Below are 23719 nucleotides of genomic sequence, written 5' to 3'. Positions count from 1 at the left end.
GGCCAGTTTGATTTCAATGACTTGGTCGTTGTAAAAAATACATTAAATATTTATTATTTTATGAAAAAACATAATTTTAAATATTTTCATTCATGTTTCCAAACACAAAGCATTAGAATATAGAGACAAGGCAACATATGATCAAAATAGGCTCATGAATATATCCATTATATCAAAATGGCACCCAGTGCACAGTCTAATACATACATGATATAGAGATCAAAACAAAAACACATAACCAAGGAGGCTCTAAATGGCCTCTACAACAAAAGTAAATTGTAAAACACCACTAGTCACGAGTACCACTAGTTACTGCTAGAGAAGCCAACATCATCTGGCTCAAACTCAGAATCAGAATCAGAGAAGGAAACTCATGGCTCCTCCTCCTCCCCATCACCATCTCCAACTGCAATTGTAGAAGTAGTAGCACTAGCAGGCGCAACAGCTGCACACTGAGATAGACAAGATATGAACTTTCGTCGTGGCTGAGTAGAGGTAGTGCCTGCAACTGGAGGACTTGGGGTTGGGCCTAGTACAAGTGGATCTACATTCGACTGCACATTATGTTCAACTAATAACTCCATATGTAAATCCAAATCAAGACCAATATCCTCATCATAATCAAACTCTGTTGGCTGACTCTCCACTACCCAATCTGATTTTGGATCAATATCTTCCAACACAATGGGATATGTATCAGGTCTTTTGTTCAACAATTGGTTGTGTCTTAGTTAGATGTTGTATTGGACATAGACTATATCATTTAACCGTTTTTGTTCCAAATGGTTTCTCTTCATCGTGTGAATCCTCTCAAAGATGGACCAATTGCGCTCACACCCATTAACACTGCAAGTTTGACTCAAAATACGGATTGCAAACTTCTACAATTGAGGACAATGGCTACCAAAAGCCTCCAACCATTGTGCTACAAAAAACATAGTAGTGTAATGAGTTAGCTCAACAAATTATATCCAACATCTAAATTATAAACAATTTAACAAAATAAGAATTTGAAAATTGAAATTTTTGTTTACCTAGCTCATCTGCTTCCCTTGCAATCCTTGCTAGGTTCTTTCCAAGGTACCTGTGGCTCTGCTGAAACAAGTGATTTGTCGGTGTATCTCCAGCTGATCACTCTCCTTAGGGACCATGCGGTCAATGCAGTCAATCAATCCATCTCTAACCTCCCCAGTCAAAGCTTCTGCCTCCAGAACTTTATAATGATGCCTTGGGTTCAGAAAAAACCTAATTGCATGTATAGGGTGATGGAGTTGATTGTTCCATCTTTGATCAATGATTTCACAAATGGGCCCATACTTAGCCAAGCTTTCCCCATCCACCAACCGCAACACCTTAACTAGTGGCTCAGCAACCTTCACAATCTCTGTTGCCTTTTTCCAAAATATTTATTCATTAACTTTCTTTCTCACATCTTTGCCATCATGTTTGCAAGACCATTGACATTCATTCCATTCCTCACTGGAAAATACCCTTTGAAAGTTTCTATGTTGGGAAAGCATAGATTGCAATGTCAAAAATGAGTTGCAAATCTAGTGATGGCAGGCCTAATAATATCCTTGCCCCCTGTGTGTTTCCTCATCAGGCTCAAAATCCATGAGTGATTGTAGATATATTTTGTTATGCTTTTGGCATGCTCTACAGTGTTCTTGACCCAATCTATTTTTCCAATATCCTCAAGCATGAGGTCTATCCAAAAGATGGTTTTTTGTTTTTCCTCTAACATTTTACCAGCAAGAACATAGTTAGAGGCATTATCAGTGATGATTTGAACAACATTAGCCACCCCCACCTCTTCAACAACTTCATCCAAAAGTTGAAACAACAAGTGTGCATCTTTCACCCTATCAGATGCATCAACTAATTTTAGAAACATGGTTCCCTGTGGGCAAAAGATAAGAAAGTTTATGATGGTATGGTTCCATTAATCAATCCATCCATCTAACATGATGGTACATCTTGTTTTTCCCATGAGCTTTTGAAATCTTTCAAATATTCATCAATAGAGGAAACTTATTTTTGCAAATGAGATCCCCTTAACCCATGCATAGTAGGGCCTTTGAAGCCCTTTCCAGGAGCAAATATGGCATCAAACATAGGTTCATAATATGGTGAACAAGAAGCATTGAAGGGGATATCAAAATCATAACACCATCTAGTTATGTAATCACAAGCAGTCTCTCTCAATTCTTTCTTCCAATGGTCATCTAAAGTGGGTTGCATATGACTTCTATTAGCTTGAGGACCATGTGCATCTGATGGAGAGGAGGGTGTGAAATAACTTTTGATATCACCCTTCTTTTTCATTTTACCTTACCCTTTTCTTGAATAGACTCCAAAGAGGGAGGAACATAGTGAAAGGGGTTGGATGCATTAGTGCAAGGGATAGATGAAGAGCCCTCATAATCAAAATTGGGGTTGGCAGCCATCATTTGTTGTATACTCCTCTTCCTCCCAATTTCAGCCTCTATTTCTTTTTGCCTAACTTTTTCTTGCTCAAACTTCTCAAAGTTATCTAGCAACTCCTTCCTAATCTCCCCAATTTGCGCTAATGGTGCTTCACATGGAGTAATTTGGCCTCTAACACCAGCCAAGTGTTGTTTCAACAAACCAACTCCTCAATGATGCTCCAATGGCTGCCCAAGAAGCTCCTCACTACTACTCCAATGATTGCCCAAGCCTCCTCATTGCTGCTCCGAAAACAAACTCCACAACTCTACACAAACTCCTCACAAATTCTCACACAAATGAAATGAGATAGTTGTGAAGAAATGTGAGGGGGTTGGATAGCTTTTATAGGCTTGGGAGAGTTAAGTGGCCTTCAAGTAACCTAAAACCCAATTAGAATGAACTTTGGGGTCTGTCGGCTCAACCAATTTGGTAACAAACCTGCCACCGAACCTATTTTTCTGCCGAGCCGAACCAGTCAAGGGTATGGCTCAGCCGATTTTTAAAACAAAGATTTGAAGCAAGCTCCCCGACCCTGGTATGCCCGCATTGATAGTTACCTGGTGAAGCTTGGATTCACAAGAAGCAGTGACGATCTGAACTTCTACTTCAATCTGGTACAAGGTATGCCTTTGATTTTAGTTTTATATGTTGACAATCTATTCTTGACAGGTAGTGAGCCTTTGATGATCGAGCGTAAGGACTTGGCCTCTAAGTTCGAGATGAAAGATCTTGGTCCGAGATATACTTCCGACGATATGACACTGTATGGATACACTGATGATGACTGGGCTAGAATCATTATTGACAGGAAGAGACATCCAGGAACTGCTTTAGCCTGGAATCTGCAATGATATCTTAGATGAGTAGGAAACAAAAGTTTGTGGCTTTAAGCACGGCCAAGGAAAAATTCATTGCTAGTTGCAAGGCGATTTGGTTGAGGAAGTTCTTTGGAGAGTTGTTTGAGCAGGTCTTAGATACGACAGTGATATATTGCGATAACAAGAGTGGGATTAGATTGGTAGAGAATCTAATCCTCTAAGTTCGAGATGAAAGATCTTGGTCCGAGATATACTTCCGACGATATGACACTGTATGGATACACTGATGATGACTGGGCTAGAATCATTATTGACAGGAAGAGACATCCAAAAACTGCTTTAGCCTGGAATCTGCAATGATATCTTAGATGAGTAGGAAACAAAAGTTTGTGGCTTTAAGCACGGCCAAGGAAAAATTCATTGCTAGTTGCAAGGCGATTTGGTTGAGGAAGTTCTTTGGAGAGTTGTTTGAGCAGGTCTTAGATACGACAGTGATATATTGCGATAACAAGAGTGGGATTAGATTGGTAGAGAATCTCATGTTTCATGACAAGTCCAAGTATATTGAGATCATATATCATTACATACGTGGCATGGTATATAGAGTAGCCATAAGACTCAGTCATATTTCAACAGACAAGCAAATCGCAGACATACTCACCAAGGCTTTGCCAAAAGGGAAGTTCTTGGTCTTCAAAGAGCAGCTTGAATTGATGGATGTGACCCTCCTAGATAAGGGTTTCGGCGAATTGAGGACATTAAGTTGTGCTCTTCCTCCCTCTCTGAGCTCCCAGGGTAAGGAATTGAGCATTAGAGCTCCTAAGGTTGAGGGACCTTTAGATTTGACAAAGTATACCCCAATTGGCATCTGTCTTCACACCCATCTGGCCAATGGGTGTTGGTTGCTTGAGTTAGGCATGATCCTTACCATTTATGGTAAGTGGCATCCATCTCAAGCTAGAGATGTGTTATTTTGGCAGCTCAGTGACAAATTCCAATCATGGGACTAGATTCCTCTTTTCGAGAGGAACCAATTTGACCTTTGAAGCAATTGATTCAGATATGGGAAGGAGTATTTTTGAAGTGAAGTCCACAATGTCAAAATTGTCAAGGTTGGCCTAAGGACAAATTAGCAGTCCTCCAACACATAAATATAAGTAACCTCAACCTCATTTGGACATCATCACAACAACATCTCCTCTCTCTCCTGAATTTGATTAGTTTGTACAGGTCAAGGGCAGCTTCTCTTTCACACATGCGAGGGTCCAAGGGTGGAATTTTTGAATTGACTTTTTCTGGGAGAGTTTGACTTATATTTGACCAAGTTTTTCTTCATGGTTTGACTTGCTTTGACTAGGAAAAGTTTGATTTTTTGAGGCCAAGTTGATTGGCACAAGAACCAAGATTTTCTAGGTTGTTTGACCAACGTTGACCACAAATTTTGACTGCAGAAAATTGCAGACTTTGACCACAAACTTTCTCTCTCATTTGACCGAGTTTGACTAGACTTTTGTTGATTGTTTTGGGCTAACTTTGACCAACACATGAGGCCGCATTTATTGTTGATTTGACCAAGTTGTTTGGAAGGGTTGACCATTCACTTTTAACTAGTTAGCGATGACTTTGACTATTGTTGACTTGGACAAAATTGCATATTTATGAAGGTTGACCAGATTTGACTTTTCATATTGGTATATTGGATTTATGGATGGTTGACTTGGTTGCCTTTGACTTTACCTCTTGTCGATGGATATTGCTCATTGTACTCTTTACTAAACATTTTATGACAATCTAATAGTAGAAGAATTTCAAAGGGTTTTCCCCTTGGGGGTTTTTCCCTGGTCTCTTGTTGATGTGTTGATTGTCTCTTATTGTCATTGCATTTACTGTTTTATCACCATTTACTGTTCATTATTGGAAGAATTAATTATGGTTGAAAAGGTTGTTTATTGAAGAAGTTAATTGCACTAAAAGTAACTAACATAGCATAGAGCAGTTCAAAATTAACATGATACCCAAGCTAAGGTGAAGGACAAGCCCAAAGGAGACAAGAGCTAAAGCAATCATCTTTGGAAAGTTGAAGGAGCCTATCTAATCAAGTCAAGATGTCTACCTCTTACTTCAAGGAAAATGAGAAGTTGGGTGACTCATCTAACTTTGTTGCATGGAAGATCAGGTTGGAAATCATATCAGAGGACAATGATGTTTTGGAGTACATACAAGGAAAAGTTCCCGAGCCTCCGGAAAGTGTTCTCGTTGCTGCCAAGAACAAGTACAAGAAAGGTGAGTTAAAAGCAAAGAAAATTATAGTTGATGGTTTACAAGATCATTTACTTGCCTATGTTGGAAATTTGAAGAAGTCTAAGGAGATGTATGATAAGCTAGCTGGCATGTATGAAGTCAAAAATTTGAATGAAATCATCTCCTTGAAAGATCAACTTAAAGATATGAAGATGAATAAAGGAGAGTCTGTGCAATCCTACATTATGAGGATATCTCGTCTTAGAGATCAATTGCAGAGAGTTGGGGAAATTGTGCTTGACAGGGACCTGGTGGTGGTAACCCTTAGAGGTCTCCCTCCTATTTGGGAAACCTTCATTACCACTATAAGCAATAACAATAGTTTCCCATCATTTGATGAGATCATTGGAAAACTCACTCAAGAAGAATCAAGGATGATCTCAAGAGGCAAAATACAAAAGCATGAAGAAGGAGAGCTGCTACTTTCGTCACTCATAACAAGAAAAGAAAAAAGAAAAGGAAAAGGAGATTTATCAAGATCAAGGAAGCCTCCTCCGCGAAATTCGAACGGAAGGAATGGAAGAGACAAGGAATTGTCGCACATTGAATGCTACAATTGTCACAAGAAAGACCATTATGCTCGAGCCTACCCTAAGAAGAACGATGGTCCATGATATAACACTAGAAGCAATCAAAACAAGTTTAATAATCAAAGAAGAAGAGGAGATGATCGAAGGAATGATCGTAATGGAAGAGATGATAGAAGAAGAAGAAATGCTTCAAGTGATCATGAGGAAGACCATTGTCCTCAAAAGAAGATAAGAAATACCTGGTATGAAAGTAATACCACTAATCAATCTAAATATATCCTTATTTCTGCACTTTCTAGTTCCTCTCCTCCGGATACTTGGGATAGTTGGTTGGTTGATAGTGGAGCCTCTCATCATTTCTCTGGGTATAAGGAAGTTCTCTCTAATTTGGTAGAGGGAGTCAAGTTTGAAGATTATTCTTGGAGACAACTCCACTCATCCTGTTAAAGGCTTTGGGTCTGTTAAATTTCACTTGGACTCTGGGGAATCTGTTTTGCTTCATGATGTGATGTATGTGTCGGGATTGAAGAAGAATTTGGTATCTATATTTGCTTGGAAGACAAAGGAATGAGTGTTGCTTTCATCAAAGGAAAAGTACTTACTTGGCTTATTGGATCCTCTATGAGAAATGTTTTCACATGGGATCTAGATTTGAAGGACTCTATAAAGTCACTAGAAGACCTCTTCTAGTGATGGTTCGTGATACAAATCATCAAAGCAAGTTGTGGCATCAAAGATTGGCCCATCTACATTATGAAGCTTCTAAAATTGAAGAAGTTAATTGGGCTAAAAGTAACTAACATAGCATAGAGAAGTTGAAAATTAACAAGATACTGGTATTCTACCACTGAATCTTAAGGGTCATGTTGGGAAGAACAGCAGAGTTTCCCTGGTTGTAGCATTGAGCTCCCCGGTAGCAGATTTTCCCAGGTTATAGCAATGAGCTTCCACTGGCAGAGTTTCCCAGGTTGTAGCATTAAGCTCCCCGCTGGCAGAGTTTCTCGAGTTGTAGCATTGAGCTCCCTGCCAGCAGAGTTTCTCGGGTTGTAGCATTGAGCTCCCCACCAATTTCCCAAGTTGTAGCATCGGACTCCCCATTGGCAGAGTTTCCTGAGTTATAGAATTGGGCTCCCCGCTAGCAGAGTTTCCTAGGTAGTATCATTCGGCTCCTGCTGACAGATGAGTGGTAGCAATGGCTCCCCGATGGATAGAGAGTGGCAGCTTGAGCTCCCCTATGATGTCAAATTCTTATTCTTTTGGATTCGAGAGTGTTCAGAATATGAGCAGAGATGAGTAAGGATGACATTTGATTTGATATTTGAGATGGGACATTTGTTGTAGTCAGTAATTTCTCCCTAACGGAGAGGGAGTGTTACTTTGGCAGCTCAAGCACAAATTCCCTCCTTTGGACAGTCTTCTTCATCAAAAAAGACCCCTCCTAGCCCATGGAAGAATTTCATTTGGTTGAGGAAAATATAATTTTAATATGGAAACCCACATGTGCTCAAAAGGACAGGTCACCCAAAAGAAAAATTGGACAGCCTTAGAAGCCTATAAATACAAGTCAAGTGAACCTCATTTGGACATCATCATCAAGCATCTTCTTCTTCTCTCTTCTTTGTTTTGGCTCGCACAGGTCCAAGATTGGTTCATGGAATTAGTTCGTACAGGTCTGAAATTGCAGGGTCGAGCTCGCACTTGTGGATTAGGATTTTTGTTCTGGGGTCGCAGGGTTGGAACAGGGAAATCTCGACTGTAGCGGTGCATACAGGGTTCTCCGTGTGGTTGGAGAGTTGCAGTCGCACTCATGATTGCTAGCTCTGTGCAGTTGTGACCTAGGGTTTTGATAACAGTTGGTTGCAAATCTTGATCACTGACCGTAGGCATGGAACTTTGATTTTGATTAGTGTTGTGACTGGGTTCATCTTTTGGATATTGTATGGTTGGTTTTGCTGGATATTCTTGTGATTGATGAATTGGATCATTGTACTTTCTCTTTGCTGAACATTTTATGAAAATCTAATAAGAAGAAGAATTTGAAAGGGTTTTCCCCCTTTCTGGGGTTTTTCCCTGGCCTTGACAAATCCTAGTGTCCCCTATTTGTCTCTTATTGTTCAATGCATTTATTGTTCTATCTACAATTGCTAGTGATAATTGGAAGATTGAATTGTGTTTAAAGATTGCTATTTAAAGACAAGAATTCGGCTAAAGTAATTGTAGCAACATTGAACAGCAGAAAATTAACAATTGCAGCCATAATTGGAAATTTCTAAAAGGATGTATATTTTTTTGAGATTGGGGACAAGGAAAATATGCTAGTATTCCTAGCATATGTTGGGATAGACTGTCGGTCTATTCATAACTTGGTCATATGCATTGTTGTGTTGCAAAATGTAACTAGTTTCGGTCTTCATAATGATCTTTGTAAACACAACATTGTATATTTTGTATAAAAAAAAACAAAAAAAAAATTATAAAAGCATGGGTTTCATGCTCAACTTTAAGTCAAAGCATGTTCTTCATGCTTTTAGGACTTTCTAGGTCAAAGAAGAATTTTTGTCATGTATTATAGTCCCATTTGGACTCATTGTAACAAAAGAAAATAATTATTTTTGAGTCAAGAAAGCAAAATTATCCTCCAAGACCAAGTCAGCCTAAAGAGGCCTATTTAACCCCCTCAAAAGGCTATAAATAAGAAGGACTTCTACTCATTTGTCACACTCACTCAAACAAGTTTGATCTGCAATAGCAAAGAAGAAGGAAGAGCGAGAAATACAAGAAGTCAAAGAAGGAAGATATCTTGGGAAAACCTCTCTTTTTTGTCCACAATGTGAAGTTGTCTAGGGTTTTTGTGCGAGTTACAAGGGTCGAAATTGCAGACCTTGTTGCAAGGCTGAAACTTTGAGGTGAAGTTGCTTTAATCTTCGTTGACTTTGGAGGAACTTTGTTCGTTTGGAAGACATCTTGTTGTTGGGTTGGCTTGTTGCTTGGTAGGATTTTTGGCTTTGATCTTGGGTATTGGAAGTCCCATTTTGAACACATTTTATAAAAAGAGAAGTATTATTTCTGGGTTTCCCCTTTGGAGGGGTTTTGCCCTAGCTTGGAGCCTATATCCTGTGTACTTTGTCTCTTTGTGATCTTTATTATTTTTGGCAATTGCTTGATGAACAAGAAATAAAAAGTAATAAAAGACCAACTAACATCACAAGTAATTATCAAGTAAGGAAAGTCAAACATAATACACAAGATTCTTGATTTTCCAACATGTTGTACACTTGTTTGTACTTCTTCCTGCAGTAATGCAATATAAGATTGTACTTAGAAAACAAATCAAAGTGATTGCACATGAAAGCAAATAGTTGATGAAAAGAGAACAAAGTATCTCATCTTTGACAATGAGCTTTTAGCAATAGTCCATGCTATTAAGATCTAGAAAATTAATTTGAATAAAATGATTTCAAAGTATTATCACAAACATATGTTGCACGAGTTCACGAACCTGAGGGTGGGGATCTCGAACCCATCCCAGGTTCTCGTCCCCAAGTACCAGATTCGGGTACAGGTGCTTCTGAGAAGAACCCGTAAGAACCGGGTTCTTCTATGAAGAATCAGGTTCTCCATTAAAAAAATATAGGTTCTCTTGTCTTGATGGGTACGGATAACCATGGTGATGGGTACCTGGAACCCCAAAATCAAGTTCTTTAGGGTTCATTTTAGTTTTTATTTTTAAATTTTTAATTAATTTAATGGATTTCCCCTAATATTCCAAGTAACTAGTTCTTCATCTTGCGAGAGGAATTGGAGTACGTATGCCTTTATCCATTCAGTAAAGAGAAATAGGTTGGGCTCAAATAAGGCAAAGAACTTAATGTACATTCATAGCACACTTCGTCTCATATTTCAAAAAGACCCTGGGTACGAGGGTCCTTTCAAGAGATGGGACCAATACACAGATGATGTTATGTGTGTGGATGAGGAAATACAACTAGATGGCCTTATTGTGCTACCTCTAGTTGCTATGGATGAGCAGGAGCCTCAAGATGAGAGTGATTCCTACTTGGAGAGCATGCTAACTGAAGATCTGAGTGATGTTGATGACATGGCTTGAGGAAGCCATTCTTCACTATTGGTTATTTTTATTTTAGTATTTTAAAATTTCCTAGTTCGTGTTTGGAGATGCCTTAAGGAAAATTTTAAATGTAGTATAACAATGGACATATATCATGATTCTTATTAATATGTAAACTCCAATGTGCACTTGATATCAAACTAGAAATTTTGAAATTTCAATGTGAATGTTGAGTGTTCAATGATGTGCATGTTTAAATCTTTAAAATTTAAATCATAAATATTTTAGTTTTCTTCTTTAAGTTGAAAAATATACAAATTCATATATATTATAATTTATAAAATATACTTTTTATATATTATATATATAAATTATAATATACCCTGATGAACCCACGCACCCTGTTTCAAAAAATGACCTACCCGTCCCCGTTCCCATCCTCAAACCCACGTTTCCTGGCAACATAGTCACAAACCATAATTGTATTTCCCTCCAAAAGTCAAACTGACCAGCAATATAAAGTACAAATATTCCTTGACTTCTGATGAATAAAAACTCAAGATAAGATATAGACTAGGAAAAGAGCATGGTAACTGATGTCCACTCCCACTCATAAATGGTATCAGTTGCTCATGGAAGTCTCCAAAAGATTATCAAAGGGCACAAGAAGAGAAGATACCAGGAAATTTAAACTTTGTTCAAATCAAGCAATCAAACACATAACTATAGACAGGAGAATAATATGCTATTGTACATAATACCCTTGTTGTTCCCACTATAGATGTTGTGAAGTATAAGATTCTATCAGTTCCATAGCAGCATGTTGACTGGAAAAATGTGAGAAAAGATGTGAGGAATTGCATAAAAACTTCAGGGAAGTGCCAAGTAAATAGATTATAAAAAAACACGACAGTCAGAACACTTGTGCCCTTGGCTACAACATATGATGAATGAGAAAGTATGCCAATTAATTGCTTCACCAACTCACCCAAAAGACAAAAGCACAAGGATCAAGTCATGGTAGTAGTAGAATATCAAATTGCCAGGATTCATTCCATGCAAAATGAATATAAAGGCAAAGGTTTACCCAATAGTCTCACTTCACAAGTATTTATACATACGGATTGCCCATAAATTTCATAATTGACAGAGAACCCAAATTCAGTAGACTCTTTTGGAAATATCTCTTTAAGGATTTGGAATGTATTTGAATATCAACAGTGCAGACCATCCCCAAATATGAAATAAATGGAAAACAAAGAGTCAAAGAATGGAAGACATGTTCAAGGTCACACATAGCCTCGAACCAATCAGCTTGGGAAGCAAACATTTCTCTCATTGATATTTAAAATAACAGCGTATCCCACCCCCCCCCCCCCCCCCACAAAAAAAAAGTACCTGGCACGTTTCGGTACAGGAATTTCAAAACACACCTGAAACGTGTTTCGGGGAGGGGTGTGTTCCACTATACGCCTGAAATATGTTTCCGGGGGGGTGAAATGTGTTTCACTACGCACCTAAAACACGTTTCTAGGTGGCTGAAATGCATTTCACCCCCTTAGAAACGCCTTTCACGCGTTGTACAACATGTTTCCGCGTTTGCGACATGATTGTGTGGCATGTGTGGACCAAACACAAATTAGTTTTTGAAAAACAATAACTCATGAGTGGGGCAGCCTAATATTCAACCCCAAGGTTGTACTAATGCTATGTAATTAATGGTAATGTTATGAATATGCTATGTAATTAATAATAATGTTATCTCCTTTTATCTTTTATTCTCATCATTTTACTTAAAGTTGTAACATTACCAGTAATTGTTTCAAGATGTTTGAGAGTGGTTCCAAATTCATATGAAGAAAGTAGAATTTTATATCCCCACTCAAATCCACCATCTTTACCAGTTTTTAGAATTTCAGGAATGGGGGTGGGGTTCTTGAACCCTTCCTGGGTTCTCGTCCCTAAGTACCGGATTCAGGGACAAGTGCTTCTAAGAAGAACCTATAAGAACCGAGTTCTTCTATGAAGAATCGGGTTCTCCATTAAAAAAATATAGGTTCTTTTGTCTTGACGAGTACAGCTAACCTCGATGATGGGTACCTCGAACCCCAAAAATCAGGTTCTTTGGGGTTCATTTTAGTTTTTATTTTTAAATTTTTAATTAATTTAATGGGCTTCCCCTAATATTCCAGGTAGCTAGTTCTTCATCTTGCGAGAGGAATTGGAGTACTTATGCATTTATCCATTCAGTAAAGAGAAATAGGTTGGGCTCAAAGAAAGCAAAGAACTTAGTGTACATTCATAGCACACTTCGTCTCATATCTCAAAAAGACCCTGGGTACAAGGAGGATCCTTTCAAGAGATGGGACCAATACACAAATGATGTTATGTGGATGAGGAGATACAACCAGATGGCCTTATTGTGCTACCTCCAGTTGCTATGGATGAACAAGAGTCTCAAGATGAGTGATTCCTACTTGGAGAGAATGCTAACTGAAAGTCTGAGTGATGCTGATGACATGGCTTTAGGAAGCCATTGTTCACTATTAGCTATTTTTATTTTAGTATTTTAAAATTTCCTAATTCATGTTTGAAGATGCCTTAAGGCAAATTTTGAATGTAGTATGACAATGGACATATATCATGATTCTTATTAATATGTAAACTCCAATTTGCACTTGATATCAAACTAGAAATTTTGAAATTTCAATGTGAATGTTGAATGTTCAATGATGTGCATGTTTAAATCTTTAAAGTTTAAATCATAAATATTTTAGTTTTCTTGTTTAAAGTTGAAAAATATAAATTCATATATATTATAATTTATAAAATATAATATTTATATATTTAAAATATATATATATACCCCGATGAACCCATACACCCTATTTCAAAAAGTGATGTACCCGTCCCGGAACCCACGTTTCCTGGCAACATAGTCACAAACCATAATTGTATTTCCCTCCAAAAGTCGAACTGACCAGCAATATAAAGTACAAATATTCCTTGACTTCTGATGAATGAAAACTCAAGATAAGATATAGACTGGGAAAAGAGCATGGCAACAGATGTCCTCTCCCACTCATAAATGGTATCAGTTGCTCATGGACGTCTCCAAAAGATTATCAAAGGGTACAAGAAGAGAAGATACCAGGAAATTTAAACTTTGTTCAAATCAAACAATCAAACACATACCTATAGACAGGAGAATAATATGCTATTGTACATAATACCCTTGTTGTTCCCACTATAGATGTTGTGAAGTATAAGGTTCTATCAGTTCCATAGCAGCATGTTGACTGGAAAAATGTGAGAAAAGATGTGAGGAAATGCATAAATACTTCAGGGAAGTGCCAAGTAAATAAATTATAAAAAACAACACAACAGTCATAACACTTGTGCCCTTGGCTACAGCATATGACAAATGAGAAAGTATGCCAATAAATTGTTTCACCAACTCACCCAAAAGAGAGAAGCACAAGAATCAAGTCATCGTAGTAGTAGAATATCAAATTGCCAGGATTCATTCCATGCAAAATGAATATAAAGGCAAAGGTTTAGCCAATATTCTCACTTCACAAGTATTTATACATATGGATTGCCCATAAATTTCATAACTGATAGAGAACCCAAATTCAGTAGAATCTTTTGGAAAGATCTCTTTAAGGATTTGGAATGTATTTGAATATCAGCAGTGCAGACCATACCCAAATATGAAATAAATGAAAAACAGAGATTCAATCAAAGAATGGAAGACATGTTCAAGGTCACACATAGCCTCGAACCAATCAGCTTGGGAAGCAAACATTCCTCTCATTGAAATTCAAAATAATAGTGTATCCCACCCCCCCCCCCCCCAAAAAAAAAGTACCTGCCACTTTTCGGTACAGGAATTCCAAAACACACCTGAAACACGTTTCTAGGGGGCTGAAATGCGTTTCACAAAATTCAAATGCATTTCACCCCCTTAGAAACGGATTTCAGGCATTGTACAACATGTTTCCACGCTTGCAACATGATTGTTTGGCGTGTGTGGACCAAACACAAATTAGTTTTTAAAAAACAATAACTCATGAGTGGGGCAGCCTAATATTCAACCCCAAGGTTGTACTAATGCTATGTAATTAATGGTAATGTTATGAATATCCTATGTAATTAATGGTAAAGTTATGATTATGCGACATAATTAATGGTAATGTTATCTCTTTTTATCTTTTATTCTCATCATTTTACTTAAATTTTTAACATTACCATTAATTGTTTCAAGATGTTTGAGAGTGGTTCCAAATTCATATGAAGAAAGTAGAATTTTAGATCCCCACTCAAAATCCACCATCTTTACCAGTTTTTAGAATTTCAGGAATGGTATTATGAGGATCTAGAACTGCACTTAATCAAGAAAACAAAGCCCTCTATGTACCTTAATGTAAGTGGCATTGATTGTTGAACTCCTCTATTATGACCCTAGTAAAAGGGTATCCATCATTCAAACAAAATTTGGAATTGATATGTTAAGCTTTTTCTAACTTATTTTAAAGCTCAAAAGGTGATATTGATGATGAGAATCCTAATATAGGCAATGATTTCAATAATATGTAGGGACTTGTTGTAGCATGACATTTTTGGCACTTGGGCCTTTGCACTTGCTCATTTACTCATGAATCAGTGTTTTTATTCTAAATTATAGTGTTAAAACTTAAATGCTTTCTTTCAAAGTTTCATCATAATATATATATATATATATATATATATATATCATGCTTTCTCGTTTCATTTATTTTGAGCATTGTATTCAAAACCGGAATCAGTGACCGGACAGGTCCATCTATCAAACCAGGTTTCAAACGGGAACTGGTCAGATCTCAATGAACCGGTCTTTAAAATAATACATGAAATAATTTCTTTTTAATGAAAAAAACTATATTTTTTATTTAAAACCATGATTCCAAACCAATAGAGACAAAATATGTAAATTTTATTCATCTATATACCATATAAAGGTGAATATATCAAAATGGCACTAAGTGCAATACATATCAGCAAGAAAATACACAATCAATGAGGCTGTAAATGGCCTCTAGAGTCCAAAAAAAAAAATGCAACAAGCTATGGGGCCACTGGCCTACTACAAGTCTACATATCAGTGATCAACATGATCAATGCTCCTCATGATAAAACTCATCACCACTCCTAGACATGGGATCATCAACACGAGCTATATAAACATCATCTGGCTCAGAGTCCTCTGCAACCTCAATAGTAGTAGTAGTAGCAGCAAAACTAGACATCAAAACTACAAATCATTGATCAACATGATCACTCATAAAACTCATCATTGATTCAGCACCATTAGAAATGGGATCATCAACAAGAGCTACATAAACATCATCTAACTCAAAGTCTTTAAACTTGGATTGCTCAACCTTATAATATGGTAGAAATTGAAAAAGTTTAACATGCCTAACCAATGATTTTGGTTTGAGTGAAGGGTTCATCTCCTCAACATTATAATATGGTAGAAAAAGCTTCAAAAAGCACAAAACCGCCTTTCATGGGGTCTGCGGCTGGCCTAGCAATAAACCGGCCAATTTATGAGAAAAACAGTCGGTTTTCCCATAAAGTGGCATGTTCCATCATAAACCGGCTGGTTTATGGCCAGGTAGGCCCAGAAACCCTAGCCCGCAAGGTTCAAAACCAGTTTTTCTACCGATTGGATGGCTCGGCCTAATGAACCAGTTGGTTTGAACTATACCAATTTGACCAGTTTATGGTTCAAACCAGCCGGTTTTGAATACTATGCTTTTAGGGGGTCACATTTCCAGTGAGTTCCCTTTTCAAATATGCATTCCCATTTCCTGATTTTTGGGGCGTTACATTTCCAGCACATTCCCTTTTCAGATATGCGTTTCCGTTTTCCTATACCATGCAACTTAGCAGTTTATATTGTGTAACTAGAATGATAACGTTTGGAGCAAGGAAATGATTTGGCCCTCTTATTCAAGAGAGAAGAGTTGGGATAGAAAAGATGAAGAACTATGGTGCTCTTTAGTAGATTTAAAAAAGGCTTCGACACCATCCCAAATGAAGAATTGTGGGAGAGGTTAAAAGAACTTGGGATCCCAAATAAATAGGGAGCAGTGATATACAGATTACACAAGCATGTGAAAGCCAAAATCAGAATTGCAGAGAATCCTTTTGAGAGATTCAACAGTGACATCACATGAGACAAGATAGCCACCTCCCCCATGCACTTTCGTTTCCATGTAGATAAGCAAAAAGAGAAGATATACATAAGAGTCGGAGGATGAACATTGTTGGGATCATAACAAAGATTACGATATATGCAGATGTAATGAATCACTTGAAAGTGGACAAACTCAACCTTTATGGATTTTTTTTCATCAGCAAGGTAAAGTTCCACTCTAATCTACTTTTTTTTGAAATCCCAAAAATCAGGGTCATCTTAAAATGGGCTAAAACCCTCAAGGGCAAAGTTTCATGGTCAAAGTTCCTATCAATCAGGTGGAACCATAACTTCTCGCAAAATTCCTACCAAATTTGCAGAAGAATTTTGATGGAAAAATGATTAAGCTTTTCCAATTTTTAACTTATTTTGATGATGAAGTACTAACTTGACAGCTAGGACCTACACAGCATACAGGATCACCTAAAGGTGTTAAGAGTTCTTTTGCACAAAGGTAGGGGTAAGCGTGAACACAGAGAAAACTAAGATAGTAGTCTTCTTGCTCAAAAGAATAACAGAAGAGCCACAAATATCTTTGGAGGCGACCATTAGAGATTACCCAAAACTAGAACTATTTGGGGTCAGAATTTAACAAAATCTAAGATGGAATGTTGCACGAGGATAAGAACACGGTGATGGACAGAACTTTTCCTGCTCAAATACAGATGCAGGACAGCAAAGAGTTTCCTTAGAATCCTTTTGTGCAATGGTAGAGTAAGCATGCACACATACAAAATTAAGATAGTAATCTTCCCACCCAAAAAAGAACAAAACAGCGACAAATCAGCTTTGGAGGTGAACCACTAGAAATAATCCAAATCCACATATAATTGTGGTTAGAAATTAGAATACCATGAAAAGCTACACTGGGGCATATGCACAAGGAAAAGACTGCAAGGAGGATGGAAATCACTTATCCTGCTCAGAAGCAGATACGAGGCAGCAAATGTTTGGCACTATTAAATGCTGTGTTCCTCTTCCAAACACTAGTAACCCGATACTATTTTATGGATGTGCGATATGGGGACCAATTATACCTAGATACAGAAGGAACCAGTTGGGCCAAGTGCAATAGCACCTAATAACACATTGTCTAAGAGTAAAAAGCAGCACCCATTACAAGATACTCTTGACTGAAATAGAACTATACACAATAGGAATCTGACGCATCGATATATCTGATCCTATATAGACAGCATAGTTTTAAAAACCGGAACCGATGACCAGACCAATCCACCTAATAAACCGGGTTTCAAACCGGAATCGTTCAAACTGGAACTGGTTAGATCTCAATGAACCGGTTTTAAAAAAACACATGAAATAATTATTTTTTAATGAAAAAAACTATTTTTAAGATTTAAAACCATGATTCCAAACCAAACACACAAAATATGCAAAGTTTGCTCATATATATACCATGTAAAGGTGAATATATCAAAATGGCACCAAATGCAATACATATCAACAACAAAATATATAATCAATGAGACTCTAAAAGGCCTCTAGAGTGCAAAAACAAAGCCTACAAACTATGGGGCCACTGACCTATTACAAGTCTACATATATGATAACAGTGAGCAGCATTATCACTTGAAACTTCTCATGAGTCATCATGATCAAACTCGGTTGGTTGAGTCTCGACTCCCAAACTTTGCAACTGCTTGAGTCACAAACTTCTCTATTGGTTCAGTGACTTGAGTCTCTAACTTCTGAATGTATTCTACCCTAATATGCCATATTACTTCATTTGGTGCTCCACATAGCTTTACATGGCCTCCTATCCCATCCAAGTGTTGCTTGAGCTTATTAATACCCCCTCCTTCAATAGATTTTTGGCAATATTTGTAGATCATTTTGCCATCAATCATATCACAATGAGCCCATGCAATATCCTTGGCTTTTGGAGGCATGATGACTACTACTTAGCTCAAGCTCTCTGTTGTTCCACTACTCCAGCAAAAACTCAACACTCTCCAAGCTCCCAATCAAACTCACAAAAGCTCCAAATGAGATGTGTGATGCAAATGAGGGGGGTGAGCTCCTTTTAAAGGCTTGGAGAGGGTGTTTTTGGAGGGAAACAACCCTCATTGTCCCTCCAAAACACCCTCGAACCTTCCTAAACTACGTTGTGTGGGTCCTTCGCGGCCTTGGCAGTGAACCGACCGGTTTAGGACGAAACCGGCTGGTTTGACCATAAATCGGCCAGTTTCGTCCTAAACCGGCTGGTTAGCACCGGTTTATGTGATTTTTGGACAAAGAGGTGGGTAAACCCAGTTTTTCTACCAATTTGACCCGGTCAGCTAATGAACCGGTCGGTTTGACTGATTTCTTTTCAAACCAGTCGGTTTTTAAAACACTGATAGACAGTAAATGGCAACCATGGATGGCAACAGGATTCTGGTCAAAATCAGACAAGAAAAGTTGAAAAGGAGGACCAAAACATGGAACTTGTAGTGCAAAAAATGGTTCAGAGAATGGAATATATAATAGGAAAGTTGCCCCGCTGATTAGGAACGTCTTGAAAACTCATGTACAGGAATGTTGTAGGAACGGAAAATGGTGAAAACATACTAAAAGGAAACAACAATATTATATAGATGACTTCAACGAACAGGAAGAAATTAAATTTTAAAACTACTTGAAGCTTAACATCCCATGGCAAGAAAAGTAGGTAAGAGCACTTCTAAGAACTAACTCACGCAATTTCATATATGACGCAGGAAGATGGGAATAGCCCAGAGAACCTTGGGAGGAGAGGGGCTATCCCAGGTATACAGAAATCGAGGTAGAAACCAATCAGCATTTTCTCCTTCATTTGAAGCATACTCACAAATCAAGGAGAGGTTAAATACACAAGTTGAAGATTAGGATCAACATTTCAGGGGGATCTAGTAGCAAGCACAACAAGGATAGTGGAGAAAATGTTGTGGACAAGAAAGAGGGCATTGAAATAAGAGATGATGTGGCAACCAAGTCTCAATACAGAGTGAAGGAGATCATAACCAGATGAGTAGATATAGGCCATGATTTGGTTTCATTGAAAAGGATTCATAGATATGAAACACTTTTGCCCCATATGGCTATTTGGCTGGACGAATGGTTGAATAAAACTTATTTATCCATCTATCTATTCTAACTAGCATCCACTTGGAAAATTCAAAGGAAAAGACGACATAAAAGTCCAAATGTTAATAAAAACAGAGAGGCAAATTAAAGGATGCAAAAATAATATAGAAGGAGAAAAGTTGAACAAAACTATATCACAATTCACAACCATAAAAGAACTACTAGATCATGTGTAGTAACAAAGTAATCTCAAAAAGCCACACAATTCTCTCTCTAATAATGTTTTCCATCTCTTCCATGCTAAGTTGCATAAAACGTGGAAATGACTAGAAGTTTCTGAAATGGGTATGCCTAGAAACATAATTTCCCCAAACTGGAAACAATAGGCGAAACATCCTATATGTATAGTGAATTTAGCATAGACACTAAGTTGAGGTGAGCCAACAAATGAGGGAACTGGCTGCTTCTCATATATATATGAGAAGCAGCCAGTTCCCTCATTTGTTGGCTCACCTCAACTTAGTGTCTATGCCAAATTCAATATACATATAGGATATATGAGAAGCAGCCAGTTCCCTCATTTGTTGGGTCACCTCAACTTATTGTCTATGCCAAATTCACTATACATATAGGATGACGCCAAACTAAGGAAACCCTATTGTTTAAGTATCATGCTAATTATGTCAGACAGGAAGCAAGGTCAGTTTCTTTGGTTGTAATTACCACTTCTGCCAACTTTCATAAAACCTTGAAGCATAATCCAACTGCTTATTCCAATATTGCATGCAAAAAGGGAATTTGATAGAGGATTGCAGTTGCTAAAAGTTACCAAGCATAAACGCATAAAGTTGATTTCCCTTATCATGGTTTGCATATGATGAAATGTCTAATCTTTCCCTTCCTTGATTCAATCTTCTTGTTCACAATTAGCATGAAAGCGAGTTAAGACAATCTCATGTCAAGAAGGAGTGCAGTAGTTTGATCATTATTGGCAACCTATAGTTCAAGAAGCATAACTATTCCTCTTCATGAAATAATGTAATGTCCCCAATTTTTGGATTGCCTTGTGGTGAGATTAGGAGGGATTTCCAGAGCTTATGTCAGCCAGGTCACAGGAGAAAGATTACATTATTGGTGGGCCCGAAGGGTTTTGAGGAGTTTTATGGAGGGCGACTGGGATTGCTTTCCATTTTTCATCATCAGGATCAGAGTTTCGCATAGTTCGATCTTGGTTCCGCTGCATTTCGACGATTTCTGTAAAACGTGTTGAGAATTCAACAGGGCAACGAATATGTTAATTCTCTTAACTTGATAATTGTTCATGTTATCTTTTACTTATTAGCTTTGTTTGTTATTATTCCAATATGCAATACATCAAACAGCTACCAAAACAATAAGAACAGTGACACAGTATATAGGCTGCAAGCCATGGCCAAAACCCCTCCTCTTGAGGGGAAAACCCGTAAATCTCTTCTTTGCTTAGATCTTTCAATTGACGAATACCATGACCTAGAGACTCAAACAAATACCCTCCAAGATCAAGTCTACCATGGCCTCCTACTGCAATATCTTCGACCTCCCAGTAGATCTAAAATTATGTTCCCCAGCAACTGTTGTTGCTTCTTTATGAGACTTCAATCTCCCTCTAATAGCCTTCCTCTTGACTTCGCTTGTCTTGTCTTGAGTCTTAGGGTTAATAAGATGCCCTAAGAGACCTTCACTTGCCTTCCCTTCTCTTCTGCTTACAAGATCGAACCATAAGAGATCCCAACACAGAAACCCTAACTTTCACCTTCCCAACAGAAATAGATAAGGCCCAGAAACACTTCGACTTCTTCGATTTCCTCTTCTTCGCACTTCCTTCTTCGACTTCTTCTTCTTCTTCTTCACATAAGAGATGAGTGAGAGTGAGTGATCCAAATGGAGGACGAGTTGCTTTATATATAGGGTTCTTCAAGGGTGGACGTGGCTCTTCATGTAGGCCGACTTGATCTTGGAGGTATTTTGACACTTTAAAGACAAAATAATTTTTTCTTTACAATTTACAATGTGCCCATAGGATCTTCAATATATGACAATGACTCTTATACCTAGGACAAACCCTACAAGCACTCAATGGGTGCTTGACCTATAAAATAAAAGAACTTGAGCATGAAACCCATGCTCCAATAATAATAACTTATTTCATTTTATATTTACAAGAATACATTTCACACTTATGAAGACCGAATCTAGTTACACATTTTTCAACACTCCCTCTTAACAAGGCAGGTATTCATAAGAGGTACACGGTCATTCTCAATCTGAAGAGATCTCATAAGAAGAGTTGGATTGGTAATCCATCTGTCTAGCATCATATTAATTAGAATTGTCACATAGCAAGGCCTTGACGAACAACTCTCTCTCTCCACAAGATGAGAGAACAATGTTGGCGAGACCAATGATGTATAGACACCATCATAATTGTCTCTCAAGGTACATACTCCACCCGAGTGTTCACAGAGTATGACCTTCCATTGGACTATTCTTATCTTTGGTAGCTAAACCTCAAAGAATATCGGTCCACGACTACTCTTATCTTGAATGCCCTACCACGTTCTCAAAGAGTATCGAATGCCAGATGGTTACCCAATCCTCCATTCTTTCTTCCCAAGTGAAGACAAGAATGTAGTGTCTATCTCTCCCTCTCAATTAGGGAGGTCAAATCAACCAAACCAAGCTTGTCCCTTGAGTATACAAGCTTCTTGTTCGGAATTGATTTCGTCAATATTGTCAGCTACCTATTCATAAGTGGAGATATACCATAGCTACAGCACACCATTTTGTACTAGCTCTCCAAGATAGTGATACTTGTTGATGTGTTTTGTCTTTCCATGAAACACTAGATTCTTAGACAAACGAATACAATTGGTGTTATCACAAAATATCACTATAGGGTTCATCGATCCTTCAAACAAATCGGATAGCAGCTTCCTTAACCATATTGCTTCTCTGCTAACTTCACATGCTACAACATATTCAGCCTCAGCACTACTCAAAGAAACGATGTCTTGCTTTCTGCTCATCCATGAGACCATGGAGGATCCTAAAGGAAAGCATCCTCCCTTAGTGCTTCTTCCATCCTGCTCACTACCTCCCCAGTCAGAATTTGTATATCCAATCAATTGAACATCATTCCTTCCATCATATTTCAAACAGTAGTTGATGGTTCCTCACAGATATCTCAGAATATGCTTTGATGTTATCCAATGATCATGCTTCGGCTCCACTTGAAATTGACTGAGTATATTTACTGCAAAACATATGTCCGGTCAAGTATTCACCAAGTACATCAATGAGCCAATGAGTTGTCTATACCTAGAAGGATCCACGAGCCTTGATTCAGAACTCCTTAGTCTCTTCAAGCTTGTGATCATCGGAGTGGTCACAGGTTTACAGGCCACCATGTCGAACTTCTTTAGAATCTCGATCACATACATTCCTTGACCCAAATAGTTTCATTCGATCCTTGCCAGACTTTTGTCCCAAATAGTAATGCATCGGCCCAAGATCCTTCATGTAAAATTTTGCTGCCAATTGCTTCTTACATTCTTCTTTCGACCTTCTACACCTATCAATAGAAGATCATCTACATACAGAAGAATAATTACAGGTTAATTATTTACAACCTTCATATAAAAGTTTGAGTCAGCAGAACTTTTTACGAACCCTATTCTCTGTAGCTATGCATCCATTCTAGCATACTATGCCCTTGGTGCTTGCTTGAGGCCATATGATGCTTTCTTCAATCTACAAACATATGCCTTCCTATCTTTGACTTCAAATCCCAAGGGTTGTTCTATATAGACTTCTTCATCTAAGATGCCATTCAAAAACACAACCTTGACATCCATCTGGTGGATGTTCCATCCCATCGATGATGCCAGAGAAACTAATGGTCGAATCATTGTATATCTTGTTGTTGGAGAAAATGGCTCTTCATAGCCGATGCCTTCAAGTTGAGAGAAACCTCTAGCCACAAATCTTGCTTTATACTTATCTATACTTCCATCAGTTGCATGCTTGATCTTATAGATCCACTTGGAAGTAACCATAGATTTGTCTTCGGGCCTAGGTACGATCTCCCAGACTCCATTATTCATTATAGATTGATACTCTTCATTCATGGCATCCTTCCATTCTCAATGTTTTACAACCTCTTCAAAGGTGGATGGTTTTGCTT

The 23719-nt window shown here is 37.9% G+C and overlaps 1 protein-coding gene across 3 annotated transcripts in view; it reads right to left on the bottom strand.

The window, feature by feature from the left end:
• The window catches only part of LOC149158470 (alpha/beta-Hydrolases superfamily protein), a 155448-nt gene that overhangs the window by 5098 nt on the left and 126631 nt on the right, over positions 1 to 23719 (bottom strand). Inside the window, exon 6 of one of the 3 annotated variants that reach the window (XM_089436233.1) lies at positions 13383 to 13486. The exons of the other annotated variants lie outside the window; for them this stretch is intronic. Coding sequence (XP_089292359.1) covers positions 13383 to 13486 — 104 coding nt within the window. The remainder of the gene's footprint in view (positions 1 to 13382; positions 13487 to 23719) is intronic. 3 annotated transcript variants of the gene reach the window in all.

The sequence above is a fragment of the Pinus tabuliformis genome, chromosome 5_2, assembly GCF_031772625.1.
Source record: "Pinus tabuliformis cultivar Carrire ecotype Pingquan chromosome 5_2, CPIR1, whole genome shotgun sequence".
In the NCBI taxonomy this organism is placed as follows: Eukaryota; Viridiplantae; Streptophyta; class Pinopsida; order Pinales; family Pinaceae; genus Pinus; species Pinus tabuliformis.
This window is presented reverse-complemented; position numbering and strand designations above follow the sequence as displayed.